This window comes from Nuphar pumila, chromosome 12, assembly GCF_984573655.1.
Source record: "Nuphar pumila chromosome 12, dmNupPumi1.hap1.1, whole genome shotgun sequence".
Lineage (NCBI taxonomy): Eukaryota > Viridiplantae > Streptophyta > Magnoliopsida > Nymphaeales > Nymphaeaceae > Nuphar > Nuphar pumila.
Window position 1 is genome coordinate 75,966,081 of NC_143260.1, and position 21,547 is coordinate 75,987,627.

At 36.1% G+C, this 21,547-nt stretch overlaps 1 protein-coding gene across 1 annotated transcript; it reads left to right on the forward strand.

Moving 5' to 3' along the window:
* The first annotated feature begins 19,766 nt into the window (after positions 1-19,766).
* Positions 19,767-20,720, forward strand: LOC149821032 (uncharacterized protein At5g39865-like). Its single transcript, XM_089983506.1, has one exon. It carries the CDS (start codon positions 19,919-19,921, stop codon positions 20,621-20,623), a length of 705 nt encoding a protein of 234 aa, XP_089839632.1. The 5' UTR covers positions 19,767-19,918; the 3' UTR covers positions 20,624-20,720.
* The last annotated feature ends 827 nt before the right edge of the window (positions 20,721-21,547 follow it).

Genomic DNA, 21,547 nt, shown 5'->3' on the forward strand with positions numbered 1-21,547 from the left:
CGTCATAGAAATACTGCACCAACTGCCAACGAGGCACCTGGTGATGGGGACACTTGCGGAGAAGATCTTTCAATCTCTCCCAAGACTCGTGAAACTGTTCTCCCTCAATTTGAGAAAAATTGGTTATAGCTTTACGAAACTGATTCGTTTTACCAATTGGGAAGTACTTTTTGAGGAATTCGCGCTGCATTCCTTCCCAAATAATAATACGAACCGTCTCAAGAGATTTTAGCCAGTGCTTGGCTTTATCTTTGAGAGAGAACAAAAACAAAGTCAACCTCATAGCGTCGTCTCCAAAATTATTGATTCGCACAGTCGAGCAAATCTCAAGGAATTCGCTGAGATGACGATATGGGTCCTCATTACTAAGGCCATAAAACGAGGGTAACATTTGAATCACACTGGCCTTAATCTCAAAATGGCTCGCTCCTACATCAGATCTCGTGATGCAGGAGGCGGGAGTATATGTATTTGGCATGAAGTACTCCCTCAAAGGATGGATCAAATGATGATCCTCAGCCATTGCGTACACCTTGGAGTAGACCAGTGTAGCACACGTCCTAATTTGGGTTTTCTACCTAACTAACGCACTAAGCGGTCAAACCACGCAAACCACAAAGCGAGTAAACTAAAAACAACAAAAACTAAACAAACACCACTCAGTTACACATAACAGAGATTATGCAAAAGAAATTTGAAATCTATGTGTACGGTACCAATCGTACACAATCACCTCTAAGGGGCTCCTAGTAGGTGGGCTGTGCAGAAAAGTAAGCTCGTCTCTAAGATATGCACATACGTGGTTCTACACCTAAATGCAAACAAACACTAGGCAATAAAGTGAATACTAATATTACGTCGTTCCCCGGCAACGGCACCAAAAATTTGATGTCTTCTTTTAAATCGTTGTAATTTTGAAAAGCTTTTTATATGTAAAACATGTGAAAACCAGACAACAAATAATAAAAACCAGTTCTCACTAATGGATGAGACCGGTTCGAACTCAGGGAACGGGAATATTTCGTATTCAAACACACAAATCTAAACTAATCTTTATTGCCGTATTATTAAAATGTAAAATGTTCAAGAAATGTAAAAACAACTAACTATTACAACAAATGAATACCCTTCGCAGAGGGCGTAAAGTGCAATATTTACAAACCCAATTAAATTCCTAATTCTAAACTGAAAAGTAAAAAAAAAATTCTACTCTTCGTACTTTGTGTCACGTAATCACTTCCGCTCCACTCCTGTGCTATCCTGCACAATTCAAATGAACACGAGCAGTACCAGAGATAGAAATAACACGTATACTGAAAAATACTAATTAAATGCTAGAAATATGAAAGAAATCAGAAAAGAAATCTAACCAACTAGTTACGAAGCAATTAACTAACAGTTTACTTAACTAACAACTAATACTTACTTAACAAAAACAAGAAATCAAGGAAGAAAACAAGAATTGAAAATGAAAACAATACAGAAAATATTAAATGCAAAACAGAAAAAATGAACAGGAAACAAGAGAAATTGAAAACAAGAAATGAAATAAAAGAAAGAAACAAGAATCATGAATGAAAAGAATGGAAATAAGAGTTTTAAAGAAGAAAACATGAAATCGGAAATCAGAGAAAATTACAAGAATTAAAATAGAAATCTACTATTACTCAAAAACACAATCGGAAATCAATAAATCGAAATGCAGCCACAGGAAATTACTGAATGTAAAGACAAACTTGAAAACAACGTGAATACAAAACTAACATAGGAAATTAGAAATTGAAACCGAGTATGAAAATTAAAACAACATCAGACGAAATATTGAAATAGAAAACAGGAATCAAATGATGCTGTAAAAAAAACAGAAAATTAAAGGATGAACAAGAAATTCAAAACAAAAGAACAGGAAATTAAAGATGCAAAACAAGAAAATCAAGGGATACAAAACATCTAACATGCGTATGAATTTCAAACAGGAAATTAAAATTGAATCAGGAAATGAAAACATAAAAATCGATGACTGAAATCGAAATCCGATGTAAACAAACAAGAATTTACAGGAAATTTCAACGAAATGAAATGGGAAGTGCGATTATTGCAGAAATTAAAATCTGATGCACATTTTTTTTCTCATTTTTTCTTTTCTTTTCTTTTTCTGTTTTTCTGTTTTTCCTTTTTCTGTTTTTTTTTTGTTTTTCACACAGAATCAATAACGATTGAATGAAAAGAAGAAAGAGATGAAGAATCTGAATGAAAAGAAGAAGAAGTAGATGAAGTTTCAGGACTTATCGTGATAGAGGGATTAGAAAAGAGGTGGCCGGCCTCCTCCTGTACGCCGCCACCGGACTGAGATGCCTCCACCGGCGAAAGAAATCAGAGAAATAGTGAGAAGGGAAAGAAGAGGGAAGAAAAGCCGATGGTGGAGAAGGGAAAGAAGACAGGGAAGAGATGGAAAAGGGGTTTTGGCGCAGGAAGGGGGAGACGCTTCTTTTTTTGCTGTTTTCAACTTTTAAAAACCCCAAACCGGCTTGAACTGGTTTGTAACAGATTTTTTTTTTTTAGTTTTCAAAATTACAAACCGTGTAAACCGGTTTATTAAAAAATTTTCAAAAGTTAAAAACTTTGAAAACAAAACTTATTTATTTGCAAAGAAACTCATTTAAAAAATAAAACTATTCTAACTATTTATATTTATATTTAATTTTTTTCTTCTTTTCTAAAAAAACCAAACAATTAAAATGATTTTATTAACAATATAAAACTATTTTTCTCCATTTTTTATTTTTTATTTTTATTTTTATTGAAAACTAAAACTAAACTCTTATGTTAATATCAAACATTAAAATATGTACTAAAATATACAAATAAAGCTATTTTTCATACATTTTCTGTTTTGAAATCATTTTAGCTCATTTAACGAAAACTAGCATAAACTTGGGTTTTTAAAACATTTTTTTCATAAAATCATGCATATTTTAATGTTAATTCACCTTGAAATATATGCATGATCAGCATGATTTTTTTATTATTGATAATAACTACTGAAATGGGGGATTCGATCCATCAAATGGATGATCCACCCCATTTATATAGTCTAGACATGTAAAACATTCTACCAACTATTGCATACTATTAAGAATAAAAAACAATCCACCAGGTCCTCCTAAAACTAAGCTTCAAACTGATTCCATATCAGATTCATACTTCTCAAAAGGGGCAACAATAAAGTTTGATAAAAAAAATCAACAAGAATATAACATAAGAGAACGTATTGGCTTACCTTGGGATTTAGCCTACACCAGTTAGAATTGTAGCAGCAATGGAAGGCTGAAACACTTTGAAGGAGGCTTGACACCTTGCTGCACCGATGGAGGAGAAGCTTCCTTTGAACCGGCTGGAAGATGGTGGCTATGTTGATCTTGTTACGACAATGACGACGTATATGATACTTCAAGTACAAGGTTTTGATGATAAGCAAGTGGAATCAACTGCATTTCAGCTAAGGCAATGAAGAAATATGACAAGCATTGAAGAATTCGATGAAGAATCTTTGAAGACTAGTGTGTAAATGTTAAATTCATTAAAAGTCTTAGATTCTTGTAAAAGCCTAACCTAGAGTGCATATTTAGGTTGCATTTCACCTAAAAAGTCTTCAGAAAAACTTTTCTAAAAGAACCCTTCATGAAAATCTTTTTAGAAAACTCTTTCCTTAAATTTTCGTGTTTATTAGTCAACCAATAGACTCACCAGTTGACTAATCCTTTCGCGCCATATTTTCTAAAATGTCATTTTTGTCAAATTAGTCGACTGAAGGTTTTATCAGTCGACTGGACAGAATGTTTGTTTTCTGGAAAATTTAGCAGCAGTCGACTAATGACTTTATCAGTTGACTGAACAGAACATGTGTTTTCTGGAAACTTAGCAGCAGTCGACTAATGCTTTTATCAGTCGACCAGACAGAATGTATATTTTTCAGAAGATTTTAGCAGCAGTCGACTGAAAGGTTTTTTAGTCTACTGATGATATTATCAGTCGACTAATTTTATCTCTAGTCGACTAAGTTTCAAATCTTCAGATTTTCAAACAACTCGATTAACAGATCAGTCGACCGACGATAACTGTCAGTCTACTAAAAACTAATTATTAGTTGACTAACTACTGTTTCAGTCGACTAATTTTGTCGTTTTTCCTAAAACTTTAAAAAGGCATGTCTTTTCATTTTTCAAACGTTTTGATCGTTCAAAATGGACTGTTTTGACACTCTTTCATATTCTCAACGTATAGAAACTTTCAACTATAAATATGAGTGCATTTTACACTCAAAAGCACTTCAATCCAATCAATTTGAATCAATTACTCTTTGCTTTTCACTCATATTCATTTTCTCACTCACGTGATATTTTTCACTTCAGTTTTTCACTCAAATTCCTTTGAGAGACAGTGAATTCTTGAGTAGAGTATTTCAATAACCTCAAAAGCCAATTACATCTCATTTGCATTCATAAGAAGGGCTCATAAGTTGTATTGTAAGTTGTTACTTATTTCAATTTTCTGTAAAAGAAAGGACTCCTTGGTTTAAAGGAGTTGTTTGCTTTCAGTAGGTGTGTTACTGAAAGTGGGACCGGATTTGGTCTGTATGATCTTGTAGTTACACAAGGTTGATAGTAGAAATCTCAAGCGGGTTTTTGCTTGGGGACTGGATGTAGGTCAGGAAAGACCGAACCAGGATAAATTATTGTGTTCTTTGTGTGTTTATTTTGTGAATTGCAAAATCCGTCAATAATTTCGTAGACAATTTTAAAAGCACTATTCACCCCCCCTCTAGTGCTCGTTGCCTCGATCCTACTGCACTTTCATTTGGTATCAGAGCAGGTTCGCTATTATTTTGATTTGACCATCATCTAGCATGGCAACTACAACTTCTCAGCACAAAGAAGGAAGCTCCTCTGTTCGTCCTCCTCTCTTCGACGGAACAAACTATGGATACTGAAAAGTGAGAATGACAATATTCTTGCAATCCATGGATCTCGATATTTGGAGAGTTGTTTCAGAAAAATACCAAACTCAATCAACTGATTTCAGCCAATGGATCGATGAAGAAAAGAAAACCGCTTCACTGAATGCCAAGGCGATGAATGCATTATATTGTGTCGTTGACAAGGTAGAGTTCAATCGCATTTCTCAATGCTCTACCACAAATGAAATCTGGCATACTCTTCTCGTGACTCACGAAGGTACGTCAAAGGTAAAGGAATCCAAAATTGCTTCTTTGGTTCATAAATTTGAATTGTTTAAAATGAAGCAAAATGAATCTATATCGGACATGGTAACAAGAATGACCGATATCACAAACACTTTGAAATCCCTTGGAAAAGAATATTCACAAGTGGATTTAGTCAGAAAAATTCTAAGGTGTTTAACTCCTGAATGGGAGAGAAAAACCACTGTTATTGAGGAAGCAAATGATTTAAACACTCTCACTCTTGAAGATTTGGTTGGTAATCTAATGGCATATGAAGTCCAACTTTAAGACAGACAAGAAGAAGAACCCAAGAAGAAATCTCTTGCTTTTAAGGTTACTTCTGACTCTGAAAATTCTGAAGAAGATAAAGATGAAGATATTGCCCTCATTACAAGGCAATTCAGAAGATTCATCAAAAAGGAAAGATTTCAAAAAAAGGTAAAGAAAGCAGATTCTTCCAATCCAAATGAAGTCAAGTGTTTTAATTGCAAAAAGGCTGGACATATCAAGAAAGATTGTCCACTTCTCAAAATCAAGCCCAAGGACCAATTCAAGAAGAAAAAGGCATTTCAAGCATGTTGGGATGATAGTGACTCCTCTTCTGATGAAGAATCAAATGAAGAAGTCGCCAACATGTGCTTTGTAGCACAAGAAGATTCGGTAAGTCAATTTGAATATAATGATTTTTTAGAAGCATTTAATGATTTATATGCTAAATTTAAGAGTCTAAGTTCTAAAAACAAAGAGTTAAACTGAAAATTAACTTTTGACTCTCAAAATAAGGTGTTACTTCAAGAGATAGAAGATCTCAAGAAGGAAAACTCTTGCCAAGCATTTGAGATAAAATAAATTGGAATTAGAACCAATCTCTTATAAAAAGAAATAACTAGTCTAAAAGAAAAATCAAATGATCTTCTTTCTATAGTGACCAAATTCACCAATGGTCAAGAGAATCTAGAAAGACTTCTTGGTTCTCAAAGATGCTTGGTTAATAAAACTGGATTGGGATATAGTTTCTTTGATACTCAAAATAGACCAAACTATGTGGTGAAGAATCAAAGACAATATTCTCAACCATTTGTTCATAGAACTAAATTTTCCAGTTCTAATAGAAATGCATCTAATCATGAAACTTATAATGCTTATAAGCCTAGACATGATTACTCTATAAGTGCTAAATCTTTTTATAGAAAGAATATTTATTATCAAAGGAAACCAAAATCCAAATGGATATGGGTTCCTAAGACTAACTCTCATGGACCCAAAAATAGAAAGGGATCAAATGCTTTGTCTTCTAATTTTGTTGTAGGTACACAAAATAAGGAGCAAATGAATATTGGACAGCGGTTGTTCCAAACATATGACTGGAAGGCCGAAGTTATTTTCCACCCTCCAAAATAAGGATGGAGGAACCGTCACCTTTGGTGACAATAACAAGAAAAAAGTAATAGGTATTGGTAATATTGGTAATCCAAAATTTCTCTTGATAGAAAATATTATTTTAGTATATGGTTTAATGCATACTTTATTATCTATTAGTCAATTATGTGATAAAGGTTTTCATGTTTCTTTTGAACATGATTTATGCTTAATTTCTGATTTTCAATCTAAAAAGATCATTTTTAAAGGTATAAGAAGGAACAATGTTTATGAACTTTATTTAGATGAGTTACCCACTTTTAATGAAAAATGTCTTATTGTTTCAAATGAAATTCAATGGTTATGGCACAAGAGACTTGGACATGTTAACTTTAAAATTATTTCCAAGTTATCCAAGAATGATCTTGTAAGAGACCTACCTAGAATACCATATAAGAAAGATCACTTATGTGATGCTTGCCAAAGGGGTAAACAAATCAAGAGTTCTTTTAAAGCAAAAGATATAGTTTCAACAAAACGTCTTTTTGAACTTTTACATTTAGATCTATTTGGACCATCTAGAATTCAAAGTATGGTAGCAAGTATGCTTTTGTTATAGTAGATGATTATTCTCGATTTACATGGGTGATTTTTCTAAAAAGCAAAAATGATGCTTTTTCAGAATTTTCCAAACTTTGTAGAAGAATTACAAATGAAAAATCTACATCTATTATTAAAATTTGTAGTGATCATGGTGGTGAATTTGAAAATGAATCTTTTCTAAGGTATTGTGATTTACATGGTATATCTCACAACTTTTCTTTTCCTAGAGCGGCTCCACAAAATGGAGTTGTTGAAAGAAAGAATAGAACTTTGCAAGAATGTGCTAGAACCATGCTCCAAGTTAAAAATTTACCAAAATACTTTTGGGCTGAAGCAATAAATACAGCATGTTATGTTTTAAACCGTGTTCTTATTCAACCAGTTTTACATAAAACATGTTTTGAATTGTATTACGATCGTATACCAAAGATCTCATATTTCAAAATTTTTGGTAGTAAATGTTTCTTGTTAAATACTAAAGATAATCTTGATAAGTTTGATTCAAAATCAAATGAATCAATATTTCTTGGATATTCTTCTAGAAGTAAAGCTTATCGTATTTTTAATAAAAGAACATCTTGCATTGAAGAATCTTTACATGTTGCATTTGATGAGAATTGTGAGCAGGTTATACCTCTAAGCGAAGGAGAAGAAGTAATACTTCAAGAAGAACCCTTGATAGAGAGTACTTCTCAAGAAAATATTTATCTTCAACCGGTTTGGATAGAAGTTCCTAATCATCCACATGAACAAGTTATTGGAGAAATAAAGAGTGGTGTCCAAACTAGAAGGAAGAGTTTGAAATGAGCTTGATGGGCGAATTAAACTACTTCCTTGGACTTCAAATAAAGCAAACTGAAGAAGGAATCTTCATCAATTAGGCTAAGTATACAAAAGAACTTCTCAAAAGGTTTGGGATGGACTCATCAAAATCAAGAAGAAATCCTATGAGTACAACTACTTCTCTTGATAAAGATGAAAATGGTAAAAATGTAGATACTAAGCTCTATAGAGGTATGATCGTATCTCTATTATACTTAACTGTTAGTCGACCTGATATAATGTTTAGTGTTTGTATGTGTGCAAGATTTCAAGCTAATCCAAAGGAATCTCATTTAACTGCAGTAAAACAAATTCTTCGTTATTTGAAAGATACTTCAGATTTTGGTTTGTTTTACCCAAAATCATCTTCCTTTGATTTAGTTTCATATAGTGATGCAGATTTTGCAGGAAGTAAATCTGATCGCAAGAGTACTAGCGAAACTTGTCATTTCTTAGGAAATTCCTTAGTCTCTTGGTTTAGTAAAAAGCAAAATTCAGTGTCACTCTCAACAACTAAAGCAGAATATATAGCGGCTAGTTTAGCGTGTTCACAAGTACTATGGATGAAACAGACTTTAAAAGATTTTGGTTTGAATTACTCCACAACAACTATTTATTGTGATAACACTAGTGCTATAAATCTATCGAAAAATCTTGTTCAGCACTCAAGAACTAAGCATATTGAAGTTAGACATCATTTCTTAAGAGATCATGTGTTAAAAGGAGATATTTCGTTAAATTTTATTTCCACTAATGAACAACTTGCCGATTTCTTCACTAAACCACTTAAAAATGAAGATTTTATGAGAATTAGGAGAGAACTAGGCATTTGCTTGTTTTTGGATTTATAAAATGCTGATTTTTAAACAAAATCTCAAAATTGCACCATATTAGTCGACCGATAAATTTCTAGTCGACTGATGCTTTAAATTTTTTTTAGAATGAGTCATATCATATTAGTCGACCTATAAATTTCTAGTCGACTGATGCTTTAAAATTTTTTTAGAAAGAGTCGAACATTATTAGTCGACCGATAAAATTTTAGTCGACTAAATTTTTTTAAAAATTTTAACTGAAGGGACCCGATACCCCTTGGTTTTTTTTTTCACCCGATTTTTTTTAAAAGGGCATCGTTTCATTTTTTTTACACTTTTTCGTATTTCTTAAAAACGAAACCCTTTAAAAAACAAAACCCTCTTTCTCTCTCTTTCCTCTCTCTCTTTTGAAAAACCCTCGGAGTGACGTTCGAACCTCTCCTCGCCGGAATCCTCTGGCCGTGACAAGAAGACGCCGGAATCCTCTTGCCGTGACAGTGCATCTTCAGTCCTCGCCGGAATCCCCTTATGGCAGCCTCCTCGCATCTACTGTCATTCACCGCGGACTCCTCCTCGTCTATTCATTGTTTCTGTTGCATTGGTTCTCCTTCACAACGCTGGACAACATCTTCCTTCTGCCGGACATCATTTGGAAGCCGACATCATTCTCTGCAACTAATTTTTTTTAGGTGAATCTGTTTTAACCATGCCTTGTTCGAAGACTGCATCTGCAAAAGGTTCTCCTCCTCCTACACCTTCAGCAAGACATGGATTTTCACTCAGATTACTCTGAAATCCCCTTTTATATGATACTTTTGGATCAATTTTTGCACTACCTATTTTACCAGGCCGAAATGTAATGTTTCACCTATTTTTTTATTACAAAATAAGAGAATTATTTTCAAGAATTTCACATCTTTTTGATGCTTGTGCAGACACCCTTCATTATCCTTTTTTGATTCACTTGTTTTATACAAATTTACAAATTGATCATGAAACTGGAGTTCTTTCCTCTCTTGTTTGTGATGTTGAAATTGAGTTTGATTCTAAACTACTTGGAGAAATCTTAGAAATTCCACCTTCAGACACTCTTTTCAATACTGTTGAACTAAATAATGAAAGAATTTTTGAACAAATTCTTCTTCCAGGTGCACCTCATTGTCCTCCTTTCAAAAATATTAATCTTCAAACTCGTACACACATTGCTGGATGAATCCTTGCCCATAATGTTCTACCTAAAACTGGTTCTTTTGAATACTATTCCACAGATCTATCTACGGTTCTTTATGTCTTATTTGGAAATATTTCTGTAAATTGGGCCAACGTGTATTTTACTAATTTATGGAAACAAAAACCATTTCTTCCTTATGGATGTCTTCTAACTCGTATTTTCAGACATTTCAAAGTCCCCTTAACAAATGAAAAATATATTGAGCAAAAGGAGTTCTTTGATCAAACTATTTTTAAACTAATGAAAATTAAATATCTGCCTCTTTTAAACGTTGATCAAACTGAACCATCTGATCCTAATGAACCATCAATTTCTGAACCCTCACCATCTTCTGCGACACCTTCATCTCAAGCAAAACGCAATAAATTTTCTACAAGTCAAGACAATGATGAAGTTTTGCAGCGACTGAAAGCTTTGGAGCTGCATCAACACACTTTTCGTGAAGATGTGACTCAACAACTTTCTTCGATTTAGAAAGATATTACTGCAATCAAGGACTTGCTCAACTCAATTTTCTGATCCTTGTTTTCTGTCTTTACTTAACTTTGATACTTTATGGGTTGTAATATTTTAAACTTGTATTTACATTTTGCTTATGATAGTTCTGCCCTTACTCTTTTTTTATTATGATAAAGGGGGAGAAAAAGATAGAACTTGGTGTCTCTTGGTAGACACATGATGAAACTTGCAGGAGAAAAAGATAGATCTTGCATGAGAAATGAGAAATTAAGAGAAAAATATAGAAATTAAATATTGCATTATGACATGGAAATTACATCATGAGAACGCATTGAAAATTGCATTCTTGAAAAAGTTTTAAAAATGCATGAAGTAATGATGGAAATGCAAACCAATCAATATGTGATATATGTGCTTTAAATGTACGAACTTTTAATGTTTTGCAGCATATTGATAGGGGGAGTAAAATCTCCATCTATGCATCTAAATGCTTCATCTTTGATTAAGTTTGTCATCATCAAAAAGGGGGAGATTGTTACGACAATGAAGCCGTATATGATACTTCAAGTACAAGGTTTTGATGATGAGCAAGTGGAATCAACTGCATTTCAGCTAAGGCAATGAAGAAATATGACAAACATTGAAGACTTCGATGAAGACTAGTGTGTAAATGTTAAATTCATTAAAAGTCTTAGATTCTTGTAAGAGCCTTACTTAGAGTGCATATTTAGGTTGCATTTCACCTAAAAAGTCTTTAGAAAAACTTTTCTAAAAGAACCCTTCATGAAAATCTTTTTAGAAAACTTTTTTCTTAAATTTTCGTGTTTATTAGTCGACCAATAGACTCACCAGTCGACTAATCCTTTCGCGCCATATTTTCTAAAATATCATTTTTGTCAAATTAATCGACCGAAGGTTTCAGCAGTTGACTGGACAGAATGTTTGTTTTCTGGAAAATTTAGCAGCAGTCGACTAATGACTTTATCAGTCGACTGAACAGAACATGTGTTTTCTAAAAACTTAGCAGTAGTCGACTAATGCTTTTATCAGTCGACCGGACAGAATGTATATTTTTTAGAAGATTTTAGCAGCAGTCGACTGAAAGGTTTTTCAGTCTACTGATGATATTATCAGTCGACTAATTTTATCTCTAGTCGACTAAGTTTCAAATCTTCAGATTTTCAAACGGCTCGATTAACAGATCAGTCGATCGACGATAACTGTCAGTCTACTAATAACTAATTATTAGTTGACTAACTACTGTTTCAGTCGACTAATTTAGCCATTTTTCCTGAAACTTTAAAAAGGCGTGTCTTTTCATTTTTCAAACGTTTTGATCGTTCAAAATGGACTGTTTTGACACCCTTTTATACTCTCAACGTATAAAAACTTTCAACTATAAATATGAGTGCATTTTACACTCAAAAGCACTTCAATCCAATCAATTTGAATCAATTACTCTTTGCTTTTCACTTATATTCATTTTCTCACTCACGTGATATTTTTCACTTCAGTTTTTCACTCAAATTCTTTTGAGAGACAGTGAATTCGTGAGTAGAGTATTTCAATAACCTCAAAAGCCAATTACATCTCATTTGCATTCATAAGAAGGGCTCATAAGTTGTATTGTAAGTTGTTACTTATTTCAATTTTCTGTAAAAGAAAGGACTCTTTGGTTTAAATGAGTTGTTTGCTTTCAGTAGGTGTGTTACTGAAAGTGGGACCGGATTTGGTCTGTATGATCTTGTAGTTACACAAGGTTGATAGTGGAAATCTCAAGCGGGTTTTTGCTTGGGGACTGGATGTAGGTCGGGAAAGACCGAACCAGTATAAATTATTGTGTTCTTTGTGTGTTTGCTTTGTGAATTACAAAATCTGTCAATAATTCCGCAGACAATTTTAAAAGCACTATTCACCCCCCCTCTAGTGCTCGTTGTTTCGATCCTACGACACTTTCAGATCTTGCTGGAGGAGGAGGTGATGGCTACTTGGAGGGGCTGTTGTTGTTGGAGGCAAGATGGTGCTTGAGGGAATGAGGTAGCCGTGGTGTGGCTGGAGCAAAGGGTGCTGGAGGTGGTAGTAATGGTACCAAGGTTGAAGGTGGGCTGCAATGAAGGCTGGGCCTCACCAAGGAAGGAGAGACAACCTGCTGGAGTCAAGGGAAGAGAGGGAGAAATAGGAAGGAGAGAGTTGAAGAGAAGAGAGGGAATGAGAGAGAGATTTAAGAATGCGTGAATGAGAGAGGATCCCTCAGCCATGGGGTCTTGTTTGTGTTTTAGAAAGACAACAAGGAGAAAAGGGGAAAGAAGAAAGGAAAGAAAAAAGGGAAGAATAAAAGAAAGAAGGAAAGAAAAGAGGAAAGAAGAAAAGGAAAGAGGAAGGGAAGAAAAGAAGGAGAAGGGGTTGGCAACAAGGAGGAGGGAAGAAAGGGAGAAGGAAGAAAAGAAAGAAAAAAGGAAAGAAAGTGAAGGAAGAAGAAAAGAAAGAAAAGGAGAGAAGAATGAAAGGAAAAAGGTAGGGAAAAGGAAGAAAGGAAAGAAAAAAATTTTGGAATTTTTTATTTTTTTATTTTTTTCTTTTCTTTTTTTCAAGTGTGGTGCCACCTTGGAGTTGGCCCACACGGTTTTTAAAGAGGATTTTCAAAGTGGGGCGCCACATTTGGAGTGAGAACACATGGTTTCTAAAAAGAATATTAAAATAAATAAATAAAACTCAAAACGCCACTTAGAGTGGGTTCCACTTACTTTTAAAAGAATAACAAAAATAAAAGGGGTAAAATGATTTTGTAAAATTCCTCAGAAAGATTTTTGGATATTTTTGGCAATTTTGAATTGAAATTCAAAATTTGAAATTCTATACCCCTTTGCAAGGCAGATCCAGTTTGAAAATTTGAAAATCAAGTTTAAAAGGAATCCAGATTATTTTCTCAGGAAAATATTTCTAACTTTAGAGTCTTGGGGTTAAAAATCAATTTGAAAACCCAGGGTTTGAAATTAATTTTGAAAAACTTTAAAATTTGAATCTGGATTGGAATTTTCAAAATTGGAGTTCTAGATCTCAAAAATGAGATGAAATGTAATGAAATGATATGAAATGATGGAAAATGATAAGAAATGATATGGAATATCATGTGAAATGCAAACCCTGGATGAAGGATTTTAGGTATTGGACCCCGCTTGACAGTTGCACCAATTTAAAAAGTGATAAATTTGATAAAAACATGCAAAATGGTTCAAGAAATGGTTTGTGGCCCTATAGGGCCAAGATGACACTGAAAGCTAGGGTTTTAACTGGAATGAACTAGAATGAACTGAGTTCTAGGGTTTCAGAACTCAAATGAACTGACAAGACACTGGCTTAACTAAACTCCTAGACTGAATGATCGAGAAATTATGTCATTTTCAGAGAAATTGTGAGAAATGATCACTGAAGTGAAGTGAGTTACAAACAAGAACTGGGTTTGAGCTGGAACAAAGATCAATAATACTGAGATGAACTAAAACTGAAGCTCAAACACTAGCTCAACTGATTGGACTTAGCTCAATTTCAGCTGAAATGGGCTATAATGGACTCCTACACTGCGGGAAATAGATTTGAACTGAAACTGGAGCACTTGATCTTCTGGTGAGCTCAAGCTACACTCAGAGAAATAGAATTAACTAAGAATGACTGACTTAGAGATAATTGACTTGGATTCGAGTTAGAAATGAGCTCATTTCTGAGGAAATGAACTCATTTTGGCAGAAATGATCAGAAATGAACATAATCTGCTTATTGTGAGCTCAAGTGAGCTAGAAATGACTGACATTCTAACTATTCTAAGCTTAAGAATGAGCTTGGTTGACTCTGACTGACAGGAGTCTAGGATAACCTAGGGGTAAAATGATAATTTTCTTTGTGAAAAGGGGCAAAATGGCATTTAAACTGAGACAAACTTGGGGTTGAACTCCTATGCTGACCTACCAGGGTTGGCATCTGCAAGAGGGGGGATGTCTAAGAATGGATGAGAAAAATTTGGGGTGTTTACACTACTACAACTAGTCTTGGATGCATCCTATATTGAACGTTTATCATTGCATGAGCTTCTCTAGGTTATGGACCTCCCGCTTTGGGCCCTAGGTAGTTACACTTTCTGAAAATTAAAATACATATCATAATAAACACTTGAAGTGTTCTTTTTTGTTGTGTCGTGTGCCCCCGAGTGCTTGAGAGGATTGTAATAAAGAGAAACAAAGACCTTATTTACACAGTCTTGAAATGAAAACATAACCTCATAATTTATGGTCATGATACTTCACATGTATTATGTTTGAAGCATGATGTATTTCTTTTATGTTAAATAATTTCATGCCTTGATGAATTGTGACATCTTATATTGAAATATATTATGCCCTGATAAACTGTGATATCTTGTATGAAAATGTATATTTTAATATTATGTAATTACCTAGAATTGATATATAGCAACCCTTTAAAGATATTCAGGTGATTGATGTGTTGCATAGTGGATGGAGATATGGAGGGATGACGTCGAGAGCTAGAACCTTTGAGGATCTAGGGCGAGGCTTAGGATTTCATTTCATTTTAATCCTAGGTGCTTGTTTAATTGTCACTTTATCATTTTCATCTATTTAACTATATTTTGTGAATGACGACTTTTAGAAATATAAATCATTTTGGTTTTTTATAAATGATTCGAGAATGATACTCTGACTCACTCCAAAGTCTTTTGACTTCACATGAAAAATATTATTTTTTGCTATTTTAAGTTTAAAGGAAAAATATATTTTAATTTTTTGCTAAAATTTCGGGTTGAGATTTTGGGGCTTTATAAGAAGCATGTTGTTTCACACTTTTGAAGTGTGTCTCGAGGTAGCATGCTTCCCCCTATAACACTTTCAATAATCATGGTTAATATTCGGTGCTAATAAAGGAACATAACTACAAAACTGGAAATTATAAATTCAAGCTTTATCGGCTCATTTTGACCACCAGATATGTTCAACTTGATTTGTTTGCTAAGAATCAAACCTTGGATCATGTTATTTCAAAGTTTTAATGCATCATAAAATGTTGATCTTTTAAACCCTTAAAAAACCTACTTACATGTTACACTCACATGATTCAAAACTTATTTTCTACCAAACTAACATTGTAGTTCATTATCATTTGAAACACATGATAGAATCATTATCGTTTCACTTTAGTGAAAACAATATTACTCTAAGCTGCTTTACCTCCTAAATTCTCAAGGAATTGACTTCAATTTGTGAAACTAATAAATCATGTAACCAGAGGTAATTCGGCATTTTATCTTTGGGTACAAACATGCTTCATGGGCTGGTGTACATATCTACTATCACACTCTATGTGAATTTGAAACACAATAACCTACTTTTGGGTAGAATCATTGTTTCATAAAGTCACACACAATCTCAATACCAAATTTCAATCTTAATACAGTCTAAGAAACCCTCAATCAACAAAACTCGGATAACTTTGGTTATAACCAAAGTGAGTTAATCAAAATCTTTTACCGTAAGTTCATGTAAAACATGTTATAATACAAATAAAGTGCATACATTCATAATCTTATACTTAAATAATCATGGATAACTCAAAAAACAACATGAAACATGCCTTATATCATGTTAAAGTTACCAAAAAGTATAAGATCAATGACAAAGACATGCATTTACGAGTCATATTCGATATTGAGGTCTTAGAATAACCTAAACAGGTCATTAAAAACCTTAAACTGGTCATAAAAAGCCTTGAACCGATCACAAAAACCCTGAACCGGTCTAGAAAATTACTGAGCCGGTCAAGAAAATGCCTGAATCAATCACAAGAGGCCCAAACAAGTCTCATAAACCATTGAACCGATCCCAAAATGTAGGAACTGGTCTCAGGAACCACTGAACTGGTTTCCAGAATACCTAAATCGGTTTTAGAATGACTGAGCCAATTTCAAAAACCCCAAAATCGGTCTCAAGAACCCTTGAACTGATCCCACAAGAACCGTATCAATTCCTGGAACGATTCTATCCTGAATGGGTTAAATGGTCTGGTTTTGGACCTGATCTGACCCATGGTTACTGATGCGGTCCACCCAGGAACAGTAATGGGTCTTGGACCAGGTCTCAACGAGTTGGGACTAGACTCGATTCACTTAGAACACCAATGGGTTCGGGTCCCAAACTGGGTATGACAGGGTTAGACTTAGACCCGATTCACCCGGAACCCCAATGGGTCTGGGTCCCTCAACGGGTTTAGTTCTAGGTCTGGGTCTGACCAAAACACATCAAGGGACATATATGGGTGTGGCTCTTTAGTTTTGGAGGTTACAGGACAGTTACAAGGTCTCATAATTGGACATTCATTCCTATTAGGGACCTCCACTAGTGCCCATTATGGGCCTCCCTCATATCTCTCAATTAATAGGAGAGATCCATGGTAGCTTGATGAGGACTACCATGAGGGCAAACATGGTTCTTGAGTTCCATATTCGTGTGTGATCTCTCTCTGGGTTCAAGGGCCCTGCTCACCTTTGACTTGATGGCCTGGGCTCATCGTGGGCGTCGATAGGCTGAGGAGAACGTCAAGCACCCACGTCAATGCTCCCTTCATCTGAATCAACTATGGCGGCTTCTAGTATGTTTTGTTTTTCATTCCAGTTTGCACCAAAAATGGGTTATGGGCCCATAACTCATTTTTAGCATAAAATGGATTGTGGAAGAGCCACTTATAGGATGTGGCCTTAGATGATCCGAACGACGCTTCAGTGGATGCAGGTGGTCGATGTTCTCCTCGACCTATCGATGCCCACGATGAGCTTAGGCCATCAAGTCCAAGGTGAGCAAGACCCTTGAACCTAGAGAGATAGAGATCACACACTAATGGGGAACTCAACAACCATGTATGCCCTCATGGTAGTCCTCATTAAGCTACTATGAATCTCTCTTATTTATAGGGAGATCTAAGGGAGGCCCATAATGGGTCTATAATGTGTTTATAATGACCACCAGTAGAGGTCCCTAATAAGTATGAATGGACAATTATGAAACCTCATAACTAGCCTGTAACCTTCAAAACCCAATAGCCACATCCATTTATGTCTCTTGATGTGCCCATGTCAATATGGGTCATATCCAAGTTGGATTCGATCGAATCTAAAATCCAACATGGAGAAGGCAATGAGGGCCTAAGACGTTGTCATCTTCTGCCTTCATGGCCTTGTCAGAAAATTGAACTTCTTGGAGAACCTGTCGAACATCTTGAAGGCATTGACGTTAAACCCATTGCAAATCCAGAATGTGGCGACACGGTTAGCACACGAGGAAGAGGCGACCATCACGCCATCAACGAGCGAGAAACATACGATCGACAACGATGAGGAATGGTCATTTCTTGAGCCTCTGATGGTGGATTTCGACAGCGGGGGATCGGAATTTGACACATTTGATGTATGAGGGTTTACGACAGAGGTTGGGTTCGCTCCTACGGTGGAGGAGGCAGAGGATTTTGACAACCATGCCTTTTACCAGTCTTCACTTTGGAGCTACTGATACGGTGTTTTTAATTTTCGGCTGAAATTTTGGTGAGTCGAGCACATAGTGGCAAAAGTTAAAAATGGCAAAATCTCGATAGGCCAAAAACTCGGGAGATTTTGAATTTTTTCATAAATCTCGCATTTTTTCAGTAAAATCTTAAGGATAAAAAATAAATTGAAAAATGTAAAAAAATAAATTTTATAAGAAAAATATAAATAAAATACATTTAAAAATAAAAATTTCGGGGGTTTTCACCATACATATCTTTTAAAAATATAAATATCATGATATTTGTCATGATTTGAAAAATCTCGCAAAAAATTGCCGTTTTAAAATTTCACGCAATTTATCGCTGTATATGGGTGAGATTTTTATAAATCTAGCGATATTTGTCAGAGTGGTCGGGCATCCTCCACAGATGGAGATCGATCAAAAGAGAGAGAGAGAGAGAGAGAGGCGGGAAAAGAAAAGGGAGAAGTGAGGGGAAAAAGGGAGCGGGGGTTAACGGTTCAGGAGCTCCGTCAACTCACTTTTTTTGTGGGGCTCAGCCAATACGCTGTTTTCTTTCTGGCTGGGTTTGAGATTAACAATCTCACCCACTGTTTTATACGATCCCCTCTCAGCATAGCCCCCCGTTGGTGGCAACTCTGACATTAACCCTCTAGTCTTGTAGACACTTCTCAAACCCTCCCTCCCTTCCCCAATTACATGAGAGATCTTGGATATTGATTCGAGATCTCTCAACTGAGAAGCCTTGAATCTTAGTGTAAGGCCGAGGCTACATCAGCATGCCCTAGTGATGTAAATACGGTGTAGCTTTTTTCGTAAATCCGGTCCGGTTGGGGTTCTCTAGACCTTAAAAAGTTTCAACATTCAAGTTTGCAAACATTCCAAGCTAATATCTGACCCCTTAAATCTCCTTTTCTAATGAACGGTGGATACCTGTTAGGAATATTTATTGAGGGATTTATATCCATGATAATGTTGCTAATGTGCGTAACCATTAATTTATTCTGCTGGTCATCACAAGCTATATTGAGTCCCCAAACGGATGCCCAGCCACACTGCACATGATTTTTTCATCTTTAAGCATTTAACTTCCACCCACCATTCATTTATGTCATATATTCAAATCCTCATTTTATAATGCACATTCGTATAGTATTTTAATGAGACACTTGGAACCATCCTGTTTACATGAAGGAACCCCTCCAAGGCTTCACAATTCCAGCACGCCTTTCACAGAAGTACTAATTAATAATCAAACTCACAAATAATGACAAAAGGAAACATACTTACCCTCTGCAACACACAAATTAAAAAATAAATATTACAAAAAAATATCTTTCAGAAAAGAATTCCTCCCACCACCCAACCTCTGCCTTCTTGCTTGGGCAGAAATTTTGTAGCCAAACAAATATAAATATACATCATGACTCTGTCAAAATAAGACAATATTAGACCATTCACTTGTGCAACAAAAAAGGCCACAAGCAGGGGTTAAGAACAAGGAAATAGTCCCAACAAACTTAACAACCCTTTCCCAACCCTCATAAATCTCACCAAAATCTAGAGAGAGAAAGTGGATGAGAGAGAAGCAAAAGCCACCCATCTCCCTCTTTCTCTATTTCTATTCTCCCTCTAAAAACCTTCCAAACTAAAAAAAAAGGGCCTGACCCATCCTCCCCTCTGCACCCTCTCCCACTTTTCCAGCTCCACCAATCTGTCCCTTCCGTCCCTTAAACAGAGAGAGAAAACCCCGTTCATCCCAACCACCCATCTCACGCCCCCTTTCTTTCTCCGGTCTCCTCCCCACCAATCAGAAAATCCCTCGATGTGGCCGCCGTGGGGAAAATCCGGTCGCCGGAAATTCCAACCAGACGCATCCCTCTCCTTCTCCTCCTTTAAAGACGTCCAGGTCCTCTGCAAAGACGATCCTCCTCCCCGCAATGTCGCCGTCTTCCACCGAACCGACTCCTCCTCATCTCGAATCTCGGCCTCCATCGGCCGCTGGAACTCCCTCGCCCCAAGAAACGAAGGTGGTAGTGACGACGTCCTCCTCGAGACGATATCTCCGGAGCCCCCAAAGGGAGGAGCGGCGGAGAAGAAGGTGGTGGTCTACTTTACGAGCCTGAGGGTCGTGAGGAAGACGTTCGACGACTGCTGGAGCGTCCGATCGATCCTCAAGGGGTTCCGCGTTCCGGTCGACGAGCGGGACCTCTCGATGGACGGCCGGTTCCTGCGGGAGCTCGAGGCGGTGCTGGGGAGGCGGCTCAGCCTTCCCAGGGTGTTCATCGGCGGGAGGTACGTCGGCGGGGCGGAGGAGATCTGGGAGCTTCACGAGTCCGGCGAGCTCAAGCGCCGCCTCGAGGGCCTGCCGGAGGCCGGCCCCATCTGCGACCTCTGCGGCGGGCAGGGCTTCGTCCTCTGCACCGAGTGCGACGGCAGCCACAAGTGCTACAGCGAGAAGGGTGGCTTCAGATCGTGCTCGAGTTGCAACGAGAACGGCTTGATCAGGTGCTCATCTTGTTGCTCTTGACCCAATTTGTGAAATTTAGATACAAGGAGAAGAAGAAACGATGTGGTTTCTTTGAAATTATTGTTATAGTTGAGTTATAGAGAGATCGTAATGATTTTTTTTTCTCTTAGAGTTTTGTTTTTAATTTAAGAAACAGGGGATGATGGAAGAAGAGAGATTAACAATCTCCGTTTTCCTCCTTTTTTTTGTTAACTTTTTTTGTTTATTGTTGATTGAGATTTTGAGTTTCAAACTGGGAGGAGTATAAAGAATGGAAAATGGAAGTTTTTCTTTTTAGTTCTTAGATTTTTGGTTTAGTGTAAGAAACAGGGGATGATGAGAGAATACCCATTTCAGTTTTTCTCTTTTTTCCTTCTTTTTTTCGTAATTTTTTACTTGGTTTTTGTTTCTCTTTGTTTGGGATTTTGAGTTTCAAACTGGGAGGAATATAAAGAAAGATGAAGCGAAATTTTTGCTTTTTAATTCTTAGATTTTTTGTTTAGTGTAAGAAACAGGGGATGATGAGATGTGAGAGAACGGCCATTTCTATTATAGTCTTTTTTTCTTTATTTTTACTTGGTTTTCGTTTCTCCTATTTGGGATTTTGAGTTTCAAAGATCAAACTGGAAGAAAAATAAAGGGTTCCTCTTTATCTCCTTTTTTGTTTCTTTTCTTTTTTGTGTGGTTTAGTAAGTGGGTTGCCTGTGAAGTTTCTGTTTCCCTTTACTATTTTTGAGCTTTTGTTTTGTGGAAATTGTGTACTATGCATGCTTGGGAACTTTGGGATCTCTTGGTTGCGTTTGGTGTTATTTTTTAGATTGTGGAGTGGGAGAAACGGATGGGTGATGGGAAAAAAAAGGTTGGTGGGCATGATCATGGCCTTTTGGTATGGAACGGATGATGGTGATTTGTCATGCATGGACACATCATTGTCAAGGTGGGAAA

Excerpts from the sequence above, each read along its gene's own strand:
- LOC149821032 (XM_089983506.1), top strand. The coding sequence starts at position 19,919 with ATGTGGCCGCCGTGGGGAAAATCCGGTCGCCGGAAATTCCAACCAGAC.